The sequence below is a fragment of the Xenopus laevis genome, chromosome 5L (assembly GCF_017654675.1).
Source record: "Xenopus laevis strain J_2021 chromosome 5L, Xenopus_laevis_v10.1, whole genome shotgun sequence".
NCBI lineage: Eukaryota > Metazoa > Chordata > Amphibia > Anura > Pipidae > Xenopus > Xenopus laevis.
The window spans coordinates 85085471-85112461 of NC_054379.1; the positions used below are offsets into that span (position 1 = coordinate 85085471).

The 26991-nt window shown below is 37.2% G+C and overlaps 1 protein-coding gene across 2 annotated transcripts in view; it reads left to right on the forward strand.

The window, feature by feature from the left end:
* Positions 1-26991, forward strand: part of ascc3.L (activating signal cointegrator 1 complex subunit 3 L homeolog) — a 327995-nt gene that overhangs the window by 208430 nt on the left and 92574 nt on the right. For both annotated transcript variants that reach the window (XM_041563009.1, XM_018263366.2), the window contains exons 15-20: positions 3929-4120; positions 5348-5572; positions 18278-18397; positions 18864-19028; positions 21380-21466; positions 26552-26728. In XM_041563009.1, the coding sequence (XP_041418943.1) occupies positions 3929-4120; positions 5348-5572; positions 18278-18397; positions 18864-19028; positions 21380-21466; positions 26552-26728 (966 nt within the window). The remainder of the gene's footprint in view (positions 1-3928; positions 4121-5347; positions 5573-18277; positions 18398-18863; positions 19029-21379; positions 21467-26551; positions 26729-26991) is intronic.

Consider the following 26991-nt stretch of genomic DNA (forward strand, 5'->3'; position numbering starts at 1 on the left):
TTTTCTATTATGAAGTTAATAACTTCAGGGTGACCTACACATTGAGATAAGAGAGTGCTTTGCTCAAAGGTTTTTTCTGTTGATGGTTTTACATTCTTAAATAAAGGACCAGTCGTGTTGACCCTTCAGATTTTGAGAAGGGCATATTAAGAACAGCTAAGATCAAAAATATTTATATCATTAGTTTACCCTATAATCTTCTCCTTGCCAAAAAACAAAATTGTAAATGTCATTAGAGCACTCTAGTGTCTTAAAATTGAAAACAAGTGTAAGGCAATGCTGACTAATCATTGTGTTCCCTTTACCATATAGGTATAGGATATGTGTAATATTGTGTCACAGAGAATAATTGGGTCATATGCAAGCCATACCCCTCAAGCAGAGTAATTAACTTCTTCAAAAATAAAAGGCTACCTTAAAAAATACTTTACATTTAGTAAATTCTATGTAAATAATCACACTATATAAAGATCCAACCCTAGAAAATGTCCTTTTCTGTTTATCTGAAGCGGTGTTAAAATGATAAATAAGAAAATCATTACTCGAGAGGCAGACGATTATAAGGTTTAATTGCACTTTCTTTATAAAGCAGTTTTTAATTACTCCTTTAAACATAAAGATGGACAGGCTGTTCAAAGTTTTCCAGGCACATATCTCCAATGGCCTAGCTGCATTATGTGCAGATAATATCTCAAATATGTTTATCTTTGTGCACGCAAATTCTTGAAATGAATTCTCACTTGCAGCTCATTCTCACACTCTTTGATTTCTTAGATCATTGCTCCCATCACGTTCTGTCAGTTTTTTGACATCCTTTTATCTGTTATATGAATTTTTAAGATCTAAAAAAATGAAGGCCATTAATATTGAAAGCTTCTTCTATTTTACATACATAGTTTGCTTTTCATGCTGTCCAACACCTTTTCAGCAATGCATGGACTGCATTGTGCCACGGTTTCAATTGGAAATAAATTACAAACATAGCTTTGTTGACTAGCATCTGAATTCAAAATTTCAGAAACCTTATGCATAAGTGATACAATACTTTTTTTTATAGCCCTGATCTTCAGAATAGCATAGTTTATAACAATAGACTTTATATTCCATAGCCTTTTGTATTCCATGAAAGTCTTAAGCAGGAGTCCTGGAAAAGGAACCCAGATTCACTCATTCTTCAGCTAAAGCTCAACTAAAGGGTTTTAAAATACCGACAGATTGCCTATACGGAATTCTATGAAAATGGCGATTTTAGGAGAGAAATTGGGTTCCTTTTCAGGTTGCCTTCTTCCAGGGGTCTCCTCACTCAGAATGTTTTTAATGTATATAAAAAGGCAAGACTGAATCACTTAAAGAATAACTAAACCATAAATGTGAATCTGGCTAAAAATGCCATATTTTATATACCGATCTAATTGCACCAGCCTAAAGTTTCAGCTTCTCAATAGCAGTAATGATCTGTGACTTCAAACAGCTGATCACCATCTTGGAAAGTGTCTGCGACACTCACATGCTCAGTGGGCTCTGAACTATTATTACTATTACTATTGAGAAGCTAAGCTTAGGGGTCAACGCAAATTATCAAGCAGAAAATGAGGTTTGTCTATAATATAAGCTGATGCTACACGGCTTAAATTCTGATGCTAGTTGCACTAGTTTCTGTGCTGCCATGTAGTAATTATCTGTATTAATTACTAATCAGCCTTATATTGTGACTTATATATTCTATGTGTACAGTATATTGTGAGTTAGTCCCTAAGCTCAGTAAGTGACAGCAGTACAGAGCATGTGCATTGAATCAGCAGAAAATAATGGCTTTTGAGCCTCTGAAATGAAGTGATTGTGTTAAAAAAAGGCTTTAGTTCCTCACATTTTTATGCAATCTTTTTTGTTAAACCCACTGAATTAAAGCTGAAAGTCTGCAGTTCAACTGCATCTGAGTTGTTTTATTTAAAACTCATTGTGGTAATGTACAGAACCAAAATTAGAAAAAAAAATCTCTGTCCAAAGATTTATTGGCCTAACTGTATATAGCAGGTATAAACTCATCAGTAGAAATGTAGGGTTTCGGTGCCATGCCAGTACACCTCGAGCCACTGGATTAAACCATAGCAGAAAAAATTGAATAGGCACTCGAAAATTCCAACATAACCGTATACATGTCCATAAAAATCCCGATGTGTTTCCTGCTGTGGGGCACTTAATCACAGCCTTAATTTTGCTCTTATGGTTTAATCAGCAAAGCAATGCTTTTTTATAAAGTATTGAGTATGAACTAAGAATGTCCAGTTTTACTTTCATTTTAATGAGCCAACAATGAGAAAAATATTAATCCTTTATTTGAATTGACATAATGCTTATTTCAGTTCAATAATTAAATTATTTACACCACTTATTCCACATTCATGCATATATGCCCTGATGCATCCTTGTCTGTTTTGTATGGTGGAGCCTTATGGTGCCATATTAAATGAACTACTTAGGTGTTATAATTTGATCATTGATAATAAAGGCTTGACACATTACTCTTTGTGTATGTTTCTTTGGCATGAAAAGGGGGGCATTCAAACCTGCAGGTAGCTTCTTTAAAATGGGTATATTTATTATGCTGTGTGTGACACTCATTGCCATCTCTTCTTATTTAAGGAAGAAGTTAGAACTTTTGGTTAACCAATAGAGCTACTGAAAGCTTTCTGGAAACCTTGCATATTTGTTAAATCACTGACCAGATTTAGTAATACATCTCTCTTCAGTTTCAGGAAAGGATGCAAATATTGGATTTCGTCAACATGTTAAGCTATTCTGATGCAATATTTCTAATGCATAAGGCTTAGCATATAATGTGTAAAAAAACAGAATCCATTTTCATTAATTATTTTACACAGTCTTGCATAATTTTATTTTAACTCCTGGCTGGAACATGTGTTAATTGATTTCATTCTGCAGTGTGGGTTTGTTACCACAGGATAGAGATGAGCAGAAAAAAAAGTCATATTTTTCTGCATTCAGTGTTGGTAGCTGTCCCTATTGGCAAATTCATATAGGGCAGAATGAGATCAATGTACAGGTACGGGACCTGTTATCCAGAATGCCCAGGACCTAGGGTTTTTCCCGGATAAGTGATCTTTCCATAATTTGGAACTTCATACCTTAAGTCTGCTTAAGTTCATTGAAACAATTATAGAAACAATATATTTATGTGCCTGGTTATTTCGTCCCCTCGTGTAGTGGTTCAATCATCGGTGTATATAAGAATGTGTGTATATCACTCATTGGTTAATACCAAGAGTAAACCAGTTCCACAGGGTGCCAAAGGATGCTTATTCACATGCCATGTCACATTTTTACCCTAGACTAGATTTTGAACCATTTTTGTAAATTGCCATTAATTCACTTGACAATGATTTATATGATGAAAGTGATAAGAAATATTATTTGAATGTCGCTGTCTGGCATCTTACTGTGGAATATTAGAGTAAATAGTATTTAGTGGTTGTCTCTGTTCTGACCAGTCTGGTTTTAGCAGGAATTTAAAACAGAGGCTCAATATAGAATAATACCTTTAATGTATAAAATTCATGACGAGAAGAAAGCAAAAGCTTAACTTGTCGTCATGTAAAAGATTTGGCACCTTGCAATATGAAAATCCTTGCGTAAAGGATGACAACCAGACAAGGAGAAATTGACAAGAAGTCAGTTGTGGAACATAAAATATAATTAGAATATGTAAAGAGCGGTTACTCTGGGCTGCAAAGAGTTGGCTGGATTCCGCAGTATTTTCTCTTTCTCTGCAATGAAAACAATAGTAGTATTTAGAATAACAAATAAGCCGGACTAAGTCAGTGTAGTGATTGCATATTTCCGTTTTCACATGAATGTCTTTTCATTATGAACTAATCAGTCATTTACCAAATGCTTTTGTCTCCTACAGGTGCAAAGGTCCAGAAATAAGCAGCTAAGAGAGTTGTTTCCAGATGGATTTAGTATTCATCACGCAGGCATGCTGCGGCAAGATAGGAGTTTGGTGGAAAACCTTTTTTCACAGGGACATATCAAAGTCCTGGTTTGTACAGCCACATTAGCCTGGGGTGTCAATCTCCCTGCTCATGCTGTTATCATTAAGGTAAGAGATTATCCTGCTGCTCACAATAAAACTGTCTGCTGCTTATTCCCTTATAAACCATTTGAACAATCTGCACCATGGTACATTTTGTACAAATGTGTTTTTAACAGCAATTATCTACTAGATGTAATTATAATTGCAAGTTCCTCTCTCTGGCTAGATTCTAATGCAGTTAAATGCTGAAACATTGGGAGACATAATATGTCAGTACCCAGAATCCTCCTGTTCACTTGCCATAGGTAAAAATGACCTGTTCCCATACAATGTACTTATGTAAATGTAAATATTTGTGTTAATCAACCGAAACAATGCCCATCTTGTTGCAGTCATACTTGAATATAACATTTTACAGCATTCCTAAAATGTAAATGAGAATTTTGTAAATGTGCATTTTTCATGTACTTCTTGAAACACCTTGTGAAATGTGTTGGATTCCACTAGACATCAGTTACATTTCTGCCCAAAATTATGAAACCGCCTACCAGATCTGGACACCTGAAAATTGTATATAATTTATTAAGTATGGCATGTCTTCAGTATTATTTTCATTAAGAACCATAATGTAGTAGGGGAGGTGATGGTGCAGATAAAATAATAATTCTCTGCTGGCCACATTTGCAAAACTGGAAGCTAGATGCAAAAATAAATAAAACTACTACTACGCATTTTTTTGTTTTGTTTTAGTTACATCTTGTCCATCATGTTGTTTCTATATGCTTAGCTCTTTGTGCTCCTGGAATGAAAGGCGAAAAGCTTTCCCTTGCTCGGAATACAAAATTGACTGCCTTTTTTTTTTTTTTTTTTAAACCCTCCATAACAAAATTTAAATTTCCAGTTCCTGCAAAACATTATACCAGTGCCACCATAAGGCTAGTGTTGGCAACTGTTGCTTGTATATGTGATTATAACATAGATAATCACTCATAATTTGAAAAACAGGCCCCTGATGCACAAGAATAGACAGCAGTCGTAAAATTAAATATTCTGTTTGCAGTCCTTGTTTACTGAATCAACTTAGAATATGTCGGAAGTTACCAATAGCTCTTACTGAAAATTCGATTATGTTTTCAGCATTGACTTTCTGAGGGTTCATTAAAAGCAGGGATAAAACAAAATTTTTCCAGGGAATTACTAGTGTCACACTTAAGTGTGCCCATATACATTGTTTTTTGTGATTATATTGGACAAATTGTCTCTTATCTACTCTTACAACTTTCGTATAAACAGGGAACACAGATCTATGATGCCAAAAGAGGATCGTTTGTTGACCTTGGAATCCTGGATGTCATGCAGATCTTTGGCCGAGCTGGTCGACCTCAGTTTGATAAGTTTGGAGAAGGAACTATCATTACCACTCACGATAAGCTTAGCCACTACCTGACTCTTCTTACACAGCAAAATCCTATAGAAAGTCAGTTTCTTCAAAGCCTTGCTGACAATCTCAATGCGGAGGTAAGCTTAAAGGGGACCCGTCACCCAAAAAAATGATTCCTATTTTATCATGTTAGTCAAGCAAAATTAACTTTAATTACACTGTATAAATTATTTAAAGCTTGTTTCCATTAGCCTGGAAACTCAAGCCTTGCATCATCTCAGAATATTTTTGTGCACCAGAATGGGGGACCTGATGTCCATCCCCATGCACTGGCTACACAATTAAATGGTTAAGAGAAATGGGAGAATGTGGGTGTGGGGAGAGCAGTGACATCTAGGAAGTGCTTAATGGAAAGTGAAAGTAATTGCTTGCCCCGCCTCTATGCCTAAGGCATTGAGGATGGGCAGACAATATTTGATTGACAGCTGACATTTTTAAATGAGTTAACAACAGCTATGAACACTTTAATAAAAAAAAAAGAATTTGGATTTCATGTTTAATTTGAAAAGGACTTTTATTATAAATTTTTTCATGTCTGGGTGAAAGGTCCACTTTAACCCTTTACCTGCCAAGCACGTACACCGTACTTCTGGCAGGCAAGGGCTTTAACTGCCAAGCACGTACATTGTACGTGCTTGCAGTTTTACATGCTGTACTCTGCATCAGCGGCTTTAGCCGCCTCTGCAGAGGTTTAGCAGCATTGACAGCCCCCTGGGCAACGAGGCTGGGGGGCTGTCATGTCGGTCCTGCGACAGGATTGTCGCAGGGCCGACCTAAAAGAGGCAGACACAGCAAATTGCGTGTCTGCCTTGCTGCTCTGCTTCCTCCTGCTCACCTCGTGTTCCAGCGACGCCCACACACTTCCTGCTTGCTGTGAATCTGCAGATCTGCTTCTCTCTCTTCTCCAGCTCTTAGATCAGCCAAAAACGGTAAGTGCCCTTTATTTTACACACTTGCATACACCTACCTACATTATACACAAATACACACATATTTGAGTTAAAAAAAAACAAAAAAAAACGTTTTTTTTTTAATTTTTCATTTTCCACTTATATGCACTTATATACACTTATATGGACTTATATACACACTTATACACTGTCACACAATTCTTGGAAGTGTACACACATGTATACACATTTTATTTTTTTTACTTTTTCATTTCACCAATTTGTGTTTTTTTACCCATAAAAACTGTTTATTTCAGCAGCGTGACTATTGGATAATCGATTTCGGCCACTAATTACGCTGTCGGTGCAGTTATTTTGTTATTTCATTGATTTGCACAATTTTTGTGGTTTTATTGCAATTTTATCCCTGGATTATTGTTCCTTATGTATCTTTAGTATAGTTTTGCTGTTTGGTGCTTTGGTATATTATTTTACTTAGATTGATCCGTCAGAATATATGCTTTCCAAAAATATATGGTTTTCTGGGGTCTTTTTACAGTTTGGGGTCTTACGGCACATAACGCACAGTTGGGGTTCTCTTTTCAGCAGCTTAGTTGGCCAGCGTGAAAATTCATATGCACATTTTTCATTTGGGGCCGTACACACCATATACTTTGGTAAATCTATGCATATTGGGCATCAAACTATTCAGTAGACCTCTGATGTCCATATTTGGGGTGATTTTTCTTTGTACGTAAAACATTGTGTGAGATAAATGTGGCATACTTCAACATTTTTAGGCGATTTTCAGAAATGTAAAAATCTCTATGTTTATAAAAGTTTTGCAGTTTGGTACTTTGCTGTAGAAAGACGTCTTTATCTTGGTTGTTTTCGTCAGAATGTGTACTTTCCAAAAACATATGGTTTTGGGGGGTCTTTGCTGTTAGGAGGGTCTTGAGGCACATAATATGAAGTCAAGGGTCTATGTTTACAGAAGGCGAATCGGCAGCAGAGAAAACTCATATTCACTATTTTCATTTGGGGTCCGCACATGCCAGCTGCCTTGGTATATCAATGCATATTGGGCATAAAACTGTTCAGTAGACCCTTGGCATCAGTATTTATGGTGTTTTACAATTGTATGTAAGAAGTTGGGTGAGATAAATGCGGCCAATTGCAATATTTTTAGGCGATTTTCAGAAATGTAAAAACCGTTGCTTTTATCGCCAAATTTAGGAAAGGCTTGCGACTTGGTACTTTGGAGTACAAAGACATGCATACCCAATTTGGATTCGCGGGAATGTGTAATTTCCAAAAATATATGGTTTTCTGGGGCGAACATACCTTTTTCTACCTTTGCCCCCCCCCCCAAACTATGTAAATGTGTTGATTTTGCAGTACCTGAAATGACAGACCATATGGGGGTCTTCCTTTTGGGGCCCCTGTATGCCACGTGCTTGGGTACACCTATACATATTGGGCATCAAACTGTTCAGAGGACCCTAGGCTTTCATATTTGGGGTGATATCTCTTGATACCTAAAAGTATGTGGGTTATACAATGCTGCAGGGTAGAAATTTTGAGGTGATTTTTGGAAATGTCGCCAAAATCATCAAATTTAGGAATGGTTTGCGGCTTGGTACTTTGGAGTACAAAGACATCCATACCCAATTTAGATTCGTGGGAATGTGTACTTTCCGAAAATATATGGTTTTCTGGGGTGAAATTACTTTTTTCTGCCTTTGCCCCCCCCCCCAAAACGATGTAAATGTGTTGATTTTGCAGTACCTAAAATGAAAGACCATATGGGGGTCTTCCTTTTCGGGCCTCTATATGCCACGTGCTTGGGTTCACCTATACATATTGTGCATCAAACTGTTCAGAGGACCCTAGGCTTTCATATTTGGGGTGATTTCTCTTGATACCTAAAAGTATGTGGGTAATACGATGCTGCAGGGTAGAAATTTTGAGGTGATTTTTGGAAATGTCACCAAAATCACCAAATTTAGGAATGGTTTTCGGCTTCGTACTTTGTAGTACAAAGACATGCATACCCAATTTAGATTCGTGGGAATGTGTACTTTCCGAAAATATATGGTTTTCTGGAGTGAACTTAATTTTTCCTACATTTGCCCCCCTCAAAATGATGTAAATGTGTTGATTTTGCAGTATCTGAAATGACAGACCATATGGGGGTCTTCCTTTTGGGGCCCCTATATGCCACGTGCTTGGGTACACCTATACATATTTGGCATAAAACTGTTCAGAGGACCCTAGCCTTTCATATTTGGGGTGATTTGTCTTGATACCTAAAAGTATGTGGGTAATACGATGCTGCAGGGTGGAAATTTTGAGGTGATTTTTGGAAATGTCACCAAAATCACCACATTTAGGAATGGTTTGTGGCTTGGTACTTTGGAGTACAAAGACATGCATACCCAATTTGGATTCAGGGGAATGTGTACTTTACGAAAATATATGGTTTTCTGGGGTGAACGTACTTTTTTCTACCTTTGTCCCCCCCCCCCCCCCCCCAAACAATGTAAATGTGTTGATTTTGCAGTATCTGAAATGACAGACCAAATGGGGGTCTTCCTTTTGGGTTTCCCTGTATGCCACGTGCTTGGGTACACCTATACATATTGGGCATCAACCTGTTCAGAGGACCCTAGGCTTTCATATTTGGGGTGATATCTCTTGATACCTAAAAGTATGTGGGTAATACGATGCTGCAGGTTAGAAATTTTGAGGTGATTTTTGGAAATGTCGCCAAAATCACCAAATTTAGGAATGGTTTGCGGCTTGGTACTTTGTAGTACAAAGACATGCATACCCAATTTAGATTCGCGGGAATGTGTACTTTCCGAAAATATATGGTTTCTGGGGTGAACCTACTTTTTTCTACTTTTGACCCCCCCAAAACGATGTAAATGTGTTGATTTTGCTGTACCTGAAATGACAGACCATATGGGGGTCTTCCTTTTGGCGCCCCTGTATGCCACGTGCTTGGGTACACCTATACATATTGGGCATCAAACTGTTCAGAGGACCCTAGGCTTTCATATTTGGGGTGATTTCTCTTGATACCTAAAAGTATGTGGGTAATACGATGCTGCAGGGTAGAAATTTTGAGGTGATTTTTGGAAATGTCACCAAAATCACCAAATTTAGGAATGGTTTGCGGCTTGGTACTTTGTAGTACAAAGACATGCATACCCAATTTAGATTCGTGGGAATGTGTACTTTCCGAAAATATATGGTTTTCTGGGGTGAACTTACTTTTATCTACTTTTGACCCCCCAAAACGATGTAAATGTGTTGATTTTGCTGTACCTGAAATGACAGAACATATGGGGGTCTTCCTTTTGGGGCCCCTGTATGCCACGTGCTTGGGTACACCTATACATATTGGGCATCAAACTGTTCAGAGGACCCTAGGCTTTCATATTTGGGGTGATTTCTCTTGATACCTAAAAGTATGTGGGTAATACGATGCTGCAGGTTAGAAATTTTGAGGTGATTTTTGGAAATGTCACCAAAATCACCAAATTTAGGAATGGTTTGCGGCTTGGTCCTTTGTAGTACAAAGACATGCATACCCAATTTAGATTCGTGGGAATGTGTACTTTCCGAAAATATATGGTTTTCTGGGGTGAACTTACTTTTATCTACTTTTGACCCCCCCCAAAACGATGTAAATGTGTTGATTTTGCTGTACCTGAAATGACAGACCATATGGGGGTCTTCCTTTTGGGGCCCCTGTATGCCACGTGCTTGGGTACACCTATACATATTGGGCATCAAACTGTTCAGAGGACCCTAGGCTTTCATATTTGGGGTGATTTTGCTTGATACCTAAAAGTATGTGGGTAATACGATGCTGCAGGGTAGAAATTTTGAGGTGATTTTTGGAAATATCACCAAAATCACCAAATTTAGGAATGGTTTGCGGCTTTGTACTTTGGAGTACAAACACATGCATACCCAATTTAGATTCGTGGGAATGTGTACTTTCCGAAAATATATGGTTTTCTGGGGTGAACTTATTTTTTTTTACTTTTACCCCACCCCAAAACGATGCAAATGTGTTGATTTTGCAGTATCTGGAATTACAGAACTGATAGCTCAAATGAGGTGTCTACATTTTAGGGCCCCTATATGTCACATGCTTGGGTACACCTATACATATTTGGCATCAACCTGTTCAGTGGACCCCAGGCTTTCATATTTGGGGTGTTTTACATTGATACCTAATGATGTGTGGGAGATACGATTCTGTAGATTGGAAGCTTTGAGGTCATTTTTCAAAAAATTCACCAATTTCTATAAAACATTATAATTTTAGGAAACAATTGCAACTTGGGAGTTTGGAGTACAACGATATGTTAACCCATTTTTGATTCACCAGAATCTGTTCTTTCTAATAATGGGTAGTTTTCTAGGGTAAACCTACTGTTAGTGGAATGTTTGGCCTTGAAATCAGAAGTATGCCGTTTGGGGAGCAGTGCTTTGGACATTTGCTAGTGTACTGCTTTTAGATTTTGATCTATACAAGTGAGACATCTCCATAAAACTATATATATTTGGTATTGCCGCGTTCAGGAGACATAGACCTTTCCAAATCAGCTGTGTTCTCATACATAAAGTAAATAATGTTTCCGATATATGTGATTGTTCTTTGTGAAACATGATTTTTTTCATTTTATTGGACACTTAGAAGCCTATATTTTTTTACAGAAGTAGAATTACACCAAAATTCTTGCATATTTTGAAAGTTCAGGTTGTCCTGAAAAAAACAATATATTGTTTTCCTGGGTAAACTAAAAGACCGCCCCAGGAAGGGCCCTTAAAGTGAAAGAGTGCAAAATATCTAAAAACTGCTTGGCAGTAGATGTTCGCATCTAGGACAAAACGGCTGGCAGGGAAAGGGTTAAAAAATAACTTTTTCAGATTTGTTTACCCCAGTGTTTGAAAAATAAAGTTGCACAAAACCAAAAGGCGCTGAACTGTTCCCAAGAGAAATTAGACTGGGCAGAAATAGAAATCTAAAACAAGTAAAGTGTGTATTTAAACAAAATAGAGGCAGTTAACCATAGTAACCAGCCTGTTTTTTTTTCTCACCCTTTTAACTGGTAGTTGACCAATCAAAACTGACTGCTGATTGATGGCCTCTGGTAACAGCACTGTTTTAGCTTCTGTGTTAGTAAATCAGCTCCACAATGCCTTGTGCAATTTTGATGTAATACTTAAAAAATTGTTTTGAAGGGGTACCATAGCCCAGAATAAAAATGGGTTATTTTTATTAATTTTATGCCATATGGTTACTGTTCTGCTTTTGCACCCAGCAGCCCAATGCCACATAAGGCAGAACCCCGTGCAACATAAGCACTCACTGCAACCACCATGTCCTGTCCATTTTTGTTCTTCGTCGCTGGGTGCATGTATAGTGCACAACTTCTAACACTGGGTATCATTGTGTCAGTTGTTGAAACATCATTTTCCTGTCTATAAATTATACAAACAGCTTTGTCATTTTACATAGAAGTGGAGTTAAAGCATTTTACATAGAAATAAAGTAGGGTTTATTGAAGCAGTCTGCAGTGCTTGTGATGTTTCAACAATGTGTGCCACCCACCTCTATTGTAAAATGGTGTAATACAGAGCACAGCAGCAAATGCAGGCATGACCATTTGCTAAGTGTGGGGTCCAGCAAGGGCACTTTTTAACATTTGTATTAAAAGTTTGTTTAAATATATTAGTTTACCACTGATTGGCAGTTCTGTCATAAGACTGCACAAGACACAAATGGGGCCATATTTCACAAGTATGTAAGCGTTTATAATGATTGCAATTGCTAACATTCCTTTCCTGGTGTAACACACCAGTCAAATAACCAGCACTGCACTTAACAGGTCAGAACAAACACACAACAACAACAAAAAAAAAATTATTTAAAAAAATGCTGTTTATGCTTAGTATTCAATGCAAATTATATATAGGTTGTTAAAATGTCAGTATTGCATTAATCTGGCCCTGCTAATACCCTAGAGAGCATTTTGGACAAGTTATGTCTCTAGAATGTAAAATATATGCAAAAATGTCAGCACTGGGCAATGGTTCTGAGCTATTTATTAACCTAATAACTAGCTAAACTCAGAATCTTAAAGGAGAAGGAAAGGCTGGTGCACTCGGGGGTGCCAAATGTTAGGCACCCCCAAGTGATTGTATTGACTTACCTGAAACACCGGGCTGGTACTCCCATCAGCAGAAAATTGCACCTAACCTGGGTTATACCAGTGAGCACCATGGAGCGATCCTCTTCCGGCTTCTTCTAGCTTCAAATTTCCTGGGGCAGATGAATGCATAGTTGAATGAAATAATTAAAGTTTGGCTTCTCGTTCTACCGCGCATGCGCAGCCGCAAGAAGAAAGCAGAAGACGGAAGAGAATCGCTCTGTGGTGCTCACTGGTATATCCCTGGGCAGGTGGATAAATCAACCAAAATACTAAGTGTTCTAAACACAGTTGTCCTCTAGAGGGCAGTCAAAACACACTGCCTATCACCATGCCTGATAGAAATGAATGAAAAGAATAGAAATGATAGAAAAGAATCACCACAGTTTTTTGTTCATTTCTGTCAGGAGCAGCGGCAGGTGGACCTGGGAGTTTGTTGTTTAGCTGAGTTTGTAAAACACCACCAGGTACCATAGCCTTTAGAGCACTTGAACATGGTTGTTTGAACAAATATGTGTTAGAATGCACGCTAAATGCAAGACTGTTTTTTTTTTTTTTAATTAACTTTGTATTTCTTTTATGCCGTGATATCATATTGTCAACTTATGTGTGAGTGTTTTAGCACAGCTTATTAAATTGTACATTTCATTGTCACAACTACTACACACAACCTCACCAAATATAGCTCATTTGTTATGCTGAATTGCTCAAACAGAATTATAAAGTGAAAATTGCATATGCAAGTGTTCAGTATCCTTGTCAGAGTCATTTGTAAATCCTCCTGTGGGGTGCAGATGAAAACTTTAAAGCATGTAACTAGCTAATTTATTGGATTTACAGTATTTTCTCTGAAGTAATCTAGTGTAGTAGAAATATTCAATTTCGCCACCAGATGGCAGTCTAGGACTAGTTTACAATTCTGTTTGGTAATGTAAGAATTTATCATCTTGCCGGCTTTTGTGAAAATAAATGGCAAAAAAAAAAGATATTTAACCACTTAGATCAGCAGCAATTTACCTGGAGTGTATGGTGACTGGTGACATCTATAGAACATTAAGGTTATTATTTACAAAGCACCAAGCTATTCCCTTTGGACATTGTGGTAGGGAAATATAAAGCAGAACACAAATGAGTTAATGTATGCTTGCAGCTAGTTTAAAGGAGAACTAACGCTTAACTAAAGCAGTAGGGCAGAAATATTGTTCATTATGTTTTTTGGCTTCTGTACCTGCTCAAGGTAACCACTGCCTCCATCCGCCTCCACAGATCTGTGCCTCTGAAGATGCCCCAGTAGCTCCCCATTTTCTCCTGATTCACTGCACATGCTCTTTGCTGATGTCACTTACTGAGTTTAGGGACCAACTCCCAATATACTCAATATCATATAAATGTCACTATATAAAGAGTATTAGTGTAATAATTTAGATTATTGGTACATGGCAGCTCAGAATCAGCATCAGAATTTAATAATGAGCCTTGTAGCATCAGCGTATATGATGGGCAAATATAATTGTTTGCTTGAAGATTTGCGGCAACCCCTTAGCTGAGCATGTGCGCGTCACACACACTCCTAACAAAATTCAAGTTGGGAAACTCCTTTAAAGGTCTGGATTGTTACTGCTATAGAGATGATGAACCTTTAGGCTGGTTCAAAAAGTAAAGTATATAAAATATGGCATTTTTAGCCGTATTCATTATTTACGGTTTCATTCTCCTTTAATAGAAGGCATTGCTAATGATACTGGAAACTGGAATAAACCATAGCAACAAGACGCATGCACTTATATATTGCAACAGTTCACTTGTCATCATTTATGGGCATCTGCACTGGAGTAAATTTGTACCACATAAGTTAATGTACCAACGGTATAACTTTATTGTGAAGTTCACAGCAAAATGCTTGAACCTTGTGGGTGAAATTTGTGGTATTGGCAATTTCCCCTACTCTTCCAGCATAAGAACTATTAAATTCAGTCTGCTGCTCTCTCAAGTTTCATGGATGATTCCATTATTTTTATAGATAACAGCCATACAACATGTTGGCAGCTATCGAAAGTATTCTGCACAAATAGACGTCTAGTTCTTGATATACGATGCTGGCTATTTATAAGTTGGTGTTCTAAAAGATTAAATGGGAGACATACTGTTTGCATTGGAGCATTTTTATATTTTGGATTTTCACCACAAATATGCAACATCAAACTACATTTCAGTGGGTTTCCCACAATAGATGCAGTTGGAAATGCACAGCTTTGATGAATGAACACTGCTGCCCCCCCTTTGAAATAAAACACATGCCCCACTGCCTGTCTGCACTGTTAGATGCTTTACCCAAGTGCAGTCTAAATATTACTGCTTTCATTGAATGAGAAATCCAAAAGGGTGATGTAAACTGCCTACTTAGAAATGCCTCGTACAGGTGAGGGGCCAGTGATGTTCAAATTTTTATATTTAAAAATAAAAAGTGGTAAGTTGTGACCACATGTTAATGATTCAAAATATGAAGTATTCATTTGCTCTGCTGTGAAAAATAATTCTGATCCATAATACATTTGGTGCAAATCATTGGGAAGCTGTTGGCTATTAATTGGGGCAATTTCTTTTAACAAATGCACCAGTCTGTCAGTGAAATTGAACAGATGCATACATATAGTGTCAGAAATGCAAAGGTTTAGAGCTACACGCTTTATATTTTAAGTAATGTTGTGGAGCCTGTTATAATGGCAGGTTGACTGTCTTTGCCAGACCATTATTTATATTTCACTGCATTTTTCCATCTGGAGACATGAGCAAAGCATTGCTGAGAATGAATCTGGCCACACATAATGGCAGCTTGCAAAAATCGAAGCAAACCATTGACGCTCATTTACACCTGTATGGGGCCATCAGCTGACCGAGAACCATACAGGTTTGTGCAGTGATACCTGATACCTGATACCAAGAGCTGGCTTTGTATTTCCAGTTATAAAGTGATACTCAACACACTACAGTGCTACATGTACTGTTTTTTTTAAATAGAAAAGGCATAGCCTGTATGTGATGTGCTGACTCACATTTCAAAGTTGAATATGGTTACATCTTTATGTGTGCGACTGCATTTGAGAGCTTTTCTGTTCTACTTCTATAAAATTGAACTTGTACAAATAAAACAAGTGATGTCTAATATAAAGGACTTTTTTTTTTAAAATTCTTCCCAGTGGTTTTGGTAAACAAAATGAATGTGGTGAAATTAATAAGCTCACAATCTTCATGATCCTGCATTATGGAACTCCTGTAGTCAGAACTGCAGTCTAGTTACTCGTCCAGACACTGCCTAGATTAGGCAGGATGCAATGGTGATACGCCAACAGAGCTACAAATTCAACTGAAATTAAAGTAGATAGCTACAAGTCAAATGAATGGTGGTTATTGTGCAGAGATGACTGGTTAGACAGTTTTTAACAACTACAAAGCAAAAAAAAATTCAAGTTAATATGTATTTCACAACACTGATAAAAGATCCAAAACTTTGGCTGATGTTAAAGAAGGACCATATACACTATAACTATGTGTACAAGTGGTTGTATATACACACACTTCCCCCCCCCCCAATACTTGAAGAATACATAAGCTTTTACTTTATTAATATGAATGTGGGCACCTATTGTTTTTCTTTTGCCTGTTTAAAAGTCACCAGCAACAACTACTTTGATGCGGTGTGTGAAGAAGTGAGAAAGGAAGAGAGATAATGGGCCCTGTTTCTTTTTAAATGTTATTTATGGTATATTTTCTTACTCTTAACGTAACAAACTGGATCTCACCTGTAGAGTTTTACATGTGGAGTCTTCCATTATACAGTGTACTTATTAATTAATGCTGTTCTGTTATCCTGCAGACTTTTAGGAACCTACACAAACCACAATTACAATGTTATGTAATTGACTAATAAAATAAAACATAATACCAAGCAATTTTGCAATACACATTAATCACTAATTTTCTATGGTATTTAATTTATTTGTATATGTATCGCTATTGAAAGCAGTGTTTGTCCCTTTCTATTCTCTGCCCTGGTGGCTCAGACTAGAGTCCTGCGCGGGTCCATTTATTGGAACCCGTGCCCGACCCGCAACTTGCAATTTGCAATCCGGACCTGCAAACCTGCATTCTTACCAGCTTGGACCCGCTACCCGACCCGCAAGTACCTTATCCGCAACCCGGACCCGCGACCCGCTAACCATCAAGAATCAGGAAGTGCTGTCATTGTAAACTGGAAGTGACATCATCTGAAGTTGACGTGATTGGAAAAAAATAGTAAAAATCGCTATTGAGAAGATCCGCTACCCGACCGGCAAACCCGGAGAACCGCTGATCCGCGTCTGTACCCGCACTTGGAACTTCTACCCAGAACCCGCAGGGTACTGCAGGTTTTTGTGGGTAACCCGTGGGGTACCCGACCCGCTGCAGGACTCTAGCTTAGACTGTTGATACAATGTAAGACAATCAGCTGATTAACAGACCTGTCTTTTGCAAGTAACAACCAGGAGTTAAGCAAATGCTGCTTTCAATGAGTGCTTTAAGAGCACTGAAAATAGGGTACGCAGTGAATATGGGAACGTTTCATAGAATCATGGTTTCTTTTATTAGGCAATTTTTATTTTGGGGTTGACTTGCCCTTTAAGCTGTGTAAAGTCATTTACAGTAGGAAAAACTAGATATTTTTTTTACATGTGATTTTGCACTGTGCATTGCAGTCCCTGAAACCGTTCATTGCAAAGAATTAGTTGCAGTATTTTTTTTTCAACTCAATAGAAAAAATTTACTGGGCAAGAAAATCCCAGTGTCAGAAGTGGTGGAAAAGATTGCATATAGCTTGGCTTCTCCTACACTTGAATTCAATACGCAATTGTTTTCACACAGCTTTATAAACAGAAATACAAAGAATGTTTAAACATTTTGCCATTGCAGAAGCATAGTGGGAGGGCTGCCTGTTGGACATGCATGTCCAAATATCGACAAATATGTAACAACTGTTAATCTAATGTTCCCTCTACTTTTATTTTATCCACCTCCCCCAGGATGCCCTTCTGATGCTAAGGCCACAGGGCAGATGCCTTTTTGCCCTAACATAAATCCAGCACTATAGGGTAACTCGCACCTAATTCCATGCATTTTGTTGCAAATATATGGATAAAAAGTCACGTTCTCCTGTTTGGGACACAATTCAAGGCATGCTGTGGTTCTGTTTTCCTTAGTATGTTTACAATTGTAGTGGCATTAACATACAGTACGTTTCACATTATTATTTGCCCAAGCATATTAGATGAAGAAGGAATCGAGTAAAAATCTCTTGCTCTTTTTTCCTATATTTTGAAGGATTAAAAGTTATATGCAGGTTTGATATTGGTGATAACGATTTAATTGTATTTTTATCTGTCATGAGACATGCAGAACTGTTGGACAAAACAGATTCATAATGCAGCTTTCAGTCACTTGTTACTTTAAATAATAATAGGTGCGTTACACAGTTTAATGTATTGCTGAAAAAGCAATTGGCATTGATCATAAGCATACCTTCATAAATTCCCGCATAGTAAACGGACTGTTTTTGGAACAATTGAATTCTGTAACTGTATGCCATACTTTTAACTGTAATATATGGCTTTTATTATTCTTGCAGATTGCGCTTGGAACAGTTACTAACGTAGAAGAAGCAGTGAAGTGGCTAAGTTACACATACCTGTATGTAAGGATGAGAGCAAATCCTTTAGTTTATGGCATCAGCCACAAGGTTTACCAGGTACAAGATATAATTTTTTAAGTAGAAATATCATGTCATCAGATTGTAATCTAAGAAGAATTATTTGGGTTTTTGCTATGATAACGGCTTTACTTTTAGTTTTTAAAATAATAATTTCAATGTGAGACATCTGTTTTGTTTTACCTTACTGTTTTTTATCTATTTTTAAAAGTTTTTCTTTCTTATTTCCATTCTATACAAACAATAGTCATATTGGTTCTATTTTTGTTATGCTGTGCTCCATCTGCATCTTGTCTCATTCTCTCCGTGTTTGACTTTTTTCTTCTTTAGTGTCTCTCAAACCCATCTCTCCTTATTTAAAATATTTTACCAGTGATATTCGAAGAGGTTATCTGTGTGGCGGTATTCCAACATCCCTGTACTTTAATATTTTGCTTTCTTTTTTAACTACAGCACACTGATAACCCTTCCAATTCTTTCTATTTTTTATTGTTTTGGTAACCAGATGGATCCTGCTTTGGAGAAGCACAGGGAACAGCTTGTAATTGAAGCGGGACGTAAGTTGGACAAAGCTCGTATGATTCGCTTTGAAGAGAGAACTGGATTCTTTTCCTCAACGGACTTGGGTAGAACTTCAAGTCACTTCTACATTAAATACAACACAATTGAGGTAATTGGTATCCCACATCAAATGAGCAATAAAATATAATATAATTTTAAAAGGAAGGACTTCTGAGAATTAGATATTTTCCTTAAACAACAGTGTTTCTTCTTTGAAGATTGTCAGACACTTTGGGGCAGATTTATTAACGTTTCAATGGTAAATTCAAATTTTCTAATTTATTTTTCTGTCAAAACTCAGAAATTTTAATTTATAAGCACCAATTTAAATGTAAATTAGAATGTGAGATTTATCACACTTCGACCATGGAAACAGTTCTACTTCGAATATTCACCACAAAAAACCTTCCGAGTTCATTTACAAGTCAATGGCAGAGGTCCGTTGAACCATTTGAATATGTTAATTGCCTTCCTGACAGTCTAGTTTTTTTTCCGATGTAAACTCTATTTGAATTCGATTCGAATCTTCGCTTCGGGACTATATGATCATTCGAGTACATTCAAATTTATTGGAGTAAAAAAATTTAAATTCGACCTTTTATAAATAACCCCTTTATATTGTATGAAATTAATTAGACTCATTTAGCTGTCATAGTAGTTTTAGGTATTTGTCAGGTTAATATCACTTCCGCAGCTGCATTTTATTTACAGCTAAAAGGAAAAGAATGTGATACAATGTACAGATTATGTGGACAAATATAAACAGATAAATAGTTTGCTTGCTCATGCTTCTAGAGATGTCCTGTGTGAGAAAATCTGATAACAATTTGGCACTTAGAAGAATCATAAAGGACTATGGAGTTGAGCAGTGGTGTAAGTGTGCTGCCAGCTTCACTGGCACTAGTCCTAATGTGCCCTGAGAAGTGGAGCTTGGAGGTGCGGATTCAAACAAGGCCATTGAAGGGCCTTGGCTTCTGGTTAGTAATACAGTGCCAGAAGTGCACTGGACTTAAGCCAAGCAATGCTTCATTTTAGATACAAAGTTGGAGACTTGTTCTTTTATGCGGTAGATTATTTTTAAATCATTTGCTTTTTCACACATTAGGCATTTAAAAACAATATTTCCTTCGTGTGATTTAATAGCTGGTAGAGCCTCATCCACCAGCAGAAAAAAATTGCTTGCTTGATAAATTGAGGTAGTGCATATGCAGGACTTAAGATTCATGCAGGAATAAGAATTTATAATCTAACTGTCCAATGGAGGATGTTACACAGCAAAATCCTATTTACTAATTTATGCTGGTTATACCCATTAAAGGCTTTTAATATATTCAATAATGTAACCAGTCCTGTCTGGGAAGGGGGCAGGTTGTGCATGCGGGCCCCCTTTCCTTCTCCTGGCACACATACCATCTCCAAAAGAAGTGCACTTATGAAAAATCACTCATGATGTGGCCACAGGCAAGCCACAATGGGGTACAGGCCCTGGTGTAATCTTACCCCCTGTGTCCCCAGTAGTTAAGCCACTAAATTTTTTCCCCAAAACAATTATTACATTTCCACAGTTGACTCTTCAATGGTGTATGAAACAAGCAACATTACCTACTCCTCTAGTGACCTAAGGATTCCCTAAGGTTATAGACCTGTGTAAAGAATTGTAAACAGATTCTATATTACATAGCTTTATTCATCCTGTCAGACATTGAATATTACAATAACATAGATGCAGTGCCAGACCAAGGGGTACTTGCATCCAAGACAAGCTCTTGTCCCGTCTCCCGCTCACCTATCACCTGCCTATCTGCAGTTGTGGTGGTTTACCTCTGAAGTCCATTCCCACTCATTTTCTGAACTAAGAGCAAGCCAGGGTGGGCGCGAGTGGAATGTATTCTAGTGTAATTTTTTTCTCTCCTTTTAGCTGTGTCTTTAGCAACTTCATATTTTGCCTACCCCTAGTTACGGTCCTGTATAGTTGTTGGTATAGGTATGGCATCCCTCATTTAGAAGCCTCATATACAGAAACTCTAAATAACAGGCCATCTCCCATTGAGGCTATTTAAAGCAAATGATTGTTTTTAATTGTTTCCCTGGTATGTAATACTATGTAATACTGGTATGGGATCTTTTATCTGCAAACCCTTTATCCAAGAAGCCCCAAATTACAGAAAGCTTATCTCCTATAGAGTCCATTTTAAACAAATCATTTTCATTTTTAAATTTTATTTTTTATTTTTCTCTGTAATAATAAAACACTACCCTGCACTTTACTGATGGTTTACTGATTTGTGTCCCAAGCTTTCCACAAAATACATCCTACACGTGTTACTTATGTTCAGTTTGCATTATTGTTATCATATAAAAATGCATTTAAAATGCACAGTCCAGCAGGGCTGTAAAAATATGTACACTTACACCCAATACTCATGATTTTACTATTTTTTTCTATTTCTTAATGTGCAGACATTTAATGAATTATTTGATGCCCACAAAACAGAAGGAGACATAGTGGCTATTGTGTCAAAAGCTGAGGAATTTGAGCAAATAAAGGTAAGATAACTATTTCTGCCCAAAATCAGCTGATCTGCCATGTAGTTGACGATAAAATTAAAGTGATATGTAAGCATTTGACCCTATAATTTTATTATAGGGCACAACGATGTGGGAACGCTGGGCAGGTACCTGTTAAAAGATCTGCCTAACTCTTCTGCCTAACCCTAGTCCAGGTTCTCTCCCCTGCTGCTCTGGCATCCCTCCTCTCCCCCCTCTCTCACTCTCCCCTGCCTCCCTCCCTCTGTCACTCCCCCCTACCTCCCTCCCTCTGTCACTCCCCCCTACCTCTGCCACTCCACCTGCTTCCCTCTCTCCCTCCCCTGCCCTTACCCTTCGTTGCTCTTCCTTCCCTCCCTTTATTTATTTTATGGCGCATGCGTGCATTCATGTGCACGCACAAACACGGGGGGTGGCGGTAACCAACCGGGGTGCCTAGGGCGCCCTGTCGGCTTGGCCCAGCCTTGCTGAGAACAGCGGTTAAGGAGGCAGCCCCCATGTGTGGATGTCTGGACCATTCATTTCTTGATTGATGACATTTACAATTTTTGATACATTTTGGATATAATCCTATTTCCTTTTAATTGCCTTTTAAATTTAACCTTTATTCATGATAACCTTTGTGTCAACCTTTATTCATAATGTAATTCACAACTTATATACCCACAAAACAACACCCAGTAAAAACATTAACTCCCAATAGGCAGGTACCAATTTAAAAACAAGCCACAACAACATCAGCATACCTGTATTAATCCATATACGTATTGTATAAATACATACTGTAATTTAAAAAATGCTTAAACACAAATTCAGAGTTTATTAATAAAAAATAAAGCATCTTAAAGCATGAGACTTCCCATTCTCTATACATACTACCAACCAGATCAATAATCTTTAAATCATGAATGCAGAAGAATTATTTGCTAGATAGTATCTCATTATGTCCACCCCCCCGATTTGAAAATTGGATTTTCGCCTATTCATATCACATCTCACAGCTCTTTCATAAGCCCTTTGAACATCTGTGAAACTATATCCCCTCTCTATAAATCCATCCCCTCAAACAAGTCTTGGGGTGTCCTCTGTCAGCAATAAATGTAGTTGTTACAGCAATGTTTTCATGTATCCGTTACCTTTTTATAAGCTAAGGTGTAACCAGGCCAATTGTTGAAACTTAAAGAACTAAAAAAAAACCACTGGCCTAGAGGGTAAAAGAGGTAAAGAGATCTGCCACTGAGACTCTGAGACTAGATCTAAAACTTGACACCCTGCTTCAAATTGGTATGGCAACTCCTGGACAAGTTACTTGCCGGTGTCCTGGCATATATAGTGAGCCTATGAACATTTTATGAAAGTAAATTCCTGAAAATATGCTTCACTTCTGTTATAAATGTTTGCATAATGTGTTTAAATGGCCACATATGGTTAAAATATCATTTTTATATTGCAATGTTGTGATTTTTAGGTAAATGTAAATAAAATATTTCTAGGCAGCATGTCTAATATGGTAGAGTTTCCTCCTATAGGTGTGTACAGAACTTTAAATTCTATTTTGACCCTCATTTGTCTCCAATAAGCGCTGAAACCCTTTATTTTGAAACTATTCTCATGCCCATGTGTCACCTACTATGAAAATGAGGGTCCTACAGTTCTTTTGGAAAAGCAGTAGCAGCCCACACTATGTTAAAACTAATTTACATAAACTACATTAGAGCTACATTACAGCTTCAGAAGCAGCCACACACTTTTTACTAGTGCGGCAAAAACACATAAATTACACAAATACAATAAATTATCCTTAAATGTAAAAAAAAACCTTCTATTTTGTTTTATTAGACCTTTAAACTTGTTTGCTATCCATATTGAAATGTCTGTATTCTAGTTACGTAGAATACAATTTTTTTCTGAAACATGAGAATCCAGCACAATTTAAAAACATGAACAAATCATTAGAGTAACCCCAATGAGTAGTGTATGCGGCAGGATTTATCAGTCAGTACAGGGGTTGTGTTTTTTTATGTTTCAGCCAAATATGCCAAAGAATGGTAAAATAGAATAGATCACCCATTTTATGTTCTTTTATTTCAGTATTGGGAACATACATCTAGTGACATATTCCACATTGTAAAAACATTTTTGAAAAAATTTGATGAGTGCTATGAAGCTATATAGGATACAATGGAGTCTACTGTGATGTAAAGGGATGTCTTTGCTAATTAATATTTAATTAATTAATATCACTGTTGGCAGGTTTTATGGGGAATTATTCTGCAGTTTGTGACTCTTAACATGTCCAGTGCTGTTTTCAAAAATTGTATTTGTGGAATATGTAACTAGTGCTTACCCCAAATCATTAGAGTAACCCCAATGAGTAGTGTATGCGGCAGGATTTATCAGTCAGTACAGGGGTTGTGTTTTTTTATGTTTCAGCCAAATATGCCAAAGAATGGTAAAATAGAATAGATCACCCATTTTATGTTCTTTTATTTCAGTATTGGGAACATACATCTAGTGACATATTCCACATTGTAAAAACATTTTTGAAAAAATTTGATGAGTGCTATGAAGCTATATAGGATACAATGGAGTCTACTGTGATGTAAAGGGATGTCTTTGCTAATTAATATTTAATTAATTAATATCACTGTTGGCAGGTTTTATGGGGAATTATTCTGCAGTTTGTGACTCTTAACATGTCCAGTGCTGTTTTCAAAAATTGTATTTGTGGAATATGTAACTAGTGCTTACCCCTTACCATTAATCTAGGAAGGGAGTTGTCAGTAGATTATAAAATTCATTTTTGAACATTTTGACTGCATAGCTGCTGGGGATATTTTTAAAAAGTAAGATACTAAACACAGACATGACACTAAATCCTCCCTAGGTTCCTTGCAGTTGGCATAGGAATTCTGAAGTGAGTTGGCCCCATCATCTACTTGTCTTTGGGTTGAGCTTTCAGATTCCCCTTGTGTCCTTAGAGCAGGGATCCCCAACCTTTTGAACCCGTGAGCAACATTCAGAAGAAAAAGGAGTTGGGGAGCAACACTAGAATGAAAAATGTTACTTGAGTGCCAAATAAGTGCTGTGATTGGCCATTTGGTAGTTCCTATGTGGATTATCAACCTACATTGAGACTCTGTTTGTCAGTACACCTGGTTTTTATGAAACCAAAATGTGCCTCAAAGCCTGGAATTCAAAAATAATCATCTGCTTTGAGGCCACTGGGAGCAACATTCAAGGGGTTGGAGAGCAACATGTTGCTCATGAGCTACTGATTGGGGATCACTGCCTTAGAGTATTGTGTTTAGTGTGTCCTAATTTCGAACTCATAGTAAGAAAAGAAAATGGAGGAAAAATGGCACAGTTTCAGGACAGATATTCCTGCTTTAAAACCATGTTTTCACCTAGAAACACAATGAACCTTTCTGTGTCTATTCAGCAAATGGCACAGTGACGTATAGATTGACACCCATTTGATTTCTTTGTTTTTCAACTAGATATGTTCACTAAAATATTACTGAGTGATTTTCTGTTAAATGCCCATGAATAATGAAACACTGAAATCTCTTTTTTCTCATTCTTCTGTGTACTGGAGCAGTTTTGATTATAAAAGATGAACATGAGAGACAGAATAGCATCACATTTATAGTTAGTGTTTTGTTGTGCTTTTGTGTTGTTCCATTTTGGATCAGTTGTGGTTTAAGAGATTACATTTAAATGCATCTTGCACAATTACATTAGTGTCTAACCCTTGTTTAAATTGGATCTATGGGAGCCATTAGAGTGTTTTGAGTAGAGCAGAGTATTTTGTTTTATTTGCATTTGTGGTATTTGTGCTTTTGATTGAGTAGCAGCTCGGCTATAAACACATACCTAATACAATTGTAACTTCACTGTTCAACAACTTACACAAACAGTGTTACCTGGCTTTGCTACAGGAACAATATTTGTCATGATAATTTGTTACAACATTCATATAACCTGTATGTAACTGTATAGCAAATGCTTTAACCAGTGTGGATGCAAGTAGGTATGGTAAAACTGTTAGGTTATTAATCTATTTGTTGATTTTTTGTTAACTCTAGAACTCAATTCCTGATGAATGCCTGTGATGCAGAAAAGTGAGAAAATGCCCAGTATAATAATGGAAATATTTCCATGGAAATCATATTCTGTTGGAGCAAATATTATCTAGCTCCTTTGTCCCGAAAGCTCTGCATGTGTCACCTTATCTATCAACCCCAAATTCTGATGCTAGTTGTTCTGTGGTGCTTGGTCCAAAAAAACCCGAATGTTCTTTTAAAACTAGAGTTTGGAGAATAAGCAGAACAATGTTTCAATTGCAACTAGCCATTACAGAAGAACATTTTTCTTAGCAGTCTATTAAAGGAGAAGGAAAGGTTAAAACTAAGTAAGCCTTATCAGAAAGGTCCATCTAAATATACCAGTAAACCCCCAAAGTAATGTTGCTCTGAGTCCCCTGTCAAAAGAAACACTGCATTTCTTTCCTTCTATTGTGTACACATGGACTTCTGTATCAGACTTCCTGTCTTCAGCTTAAACCTCATTGCCCTGGGCAAAGCATGCTCAGTTTGCTCCTCTCCCCCCACCCCTCCCTTCTCTACTGTAATCTGAGCCATGAGCAGGGAGAGACTCAGGCAGGAAGTGATGTCACACCACATTAATACTGCGGCTCCTATCTTAAACAAACAGAGAGTTTCTAGAGCTTTTTACTCGGGTATGGTAAAACATTCTACAGAATAAATATAGCATTCTAGCTTGCACTATTGCAGCTTATCTATTGGCAATAAAATGCCTCCGTAGCTTTCCTTCTCCTTTAAGTAAAATTGCTATAAAGTTTTAAAACAACTTGCAATATGTGATTCTCTTTTGTTAAGGATGTCAAAATGGGCCATTTGCCTCTGTACATACTCCACTATCCGCATACTGTTAATATGCGTGTGTTCTGATAACAGAGCTGTCTGATGGAGGACCCTGAAACCTACAGCTAGTAACCTAGAGAACCTTAAAAAGTGCCATTATCCATCTTTTCTTTGTGTTTTTTCTTTCCCTGGAACCAAGGTGCGTGATGAGGAAATTGAAGAACTAGAACACTTAATTGACAATTACTGTGAACTCCATGTGGCTGGTGGAGTAGAAAACAGTTATGGAAAGATAAACATTCTTCTTCAGACTTACATTGGCAGAGGAGAAATTGACAATTTCTCACTCATCTCTGATTCTGCGTATGTTGCTCAGGTAACAAAATAACACTTAAATGCTGTACCTATGTATGCATCATTGTTTTTCTATAGCTATAGTTACTTTATTACCTTTCCAGTGTTTTGAGCCCACGACACTCTAGCTTTTCTTCAACCTATTTGAATATTGTTAATGTATATTAGAAGTTGCTTAGGATCACTTTAAGTAATTTGATTTAGTATTGCGTACACTGGACAGTAACTGGATTAACCTCTTGACATTCTTTTTTATTTTTACTCATTTCTTTATGTTTGAACAAA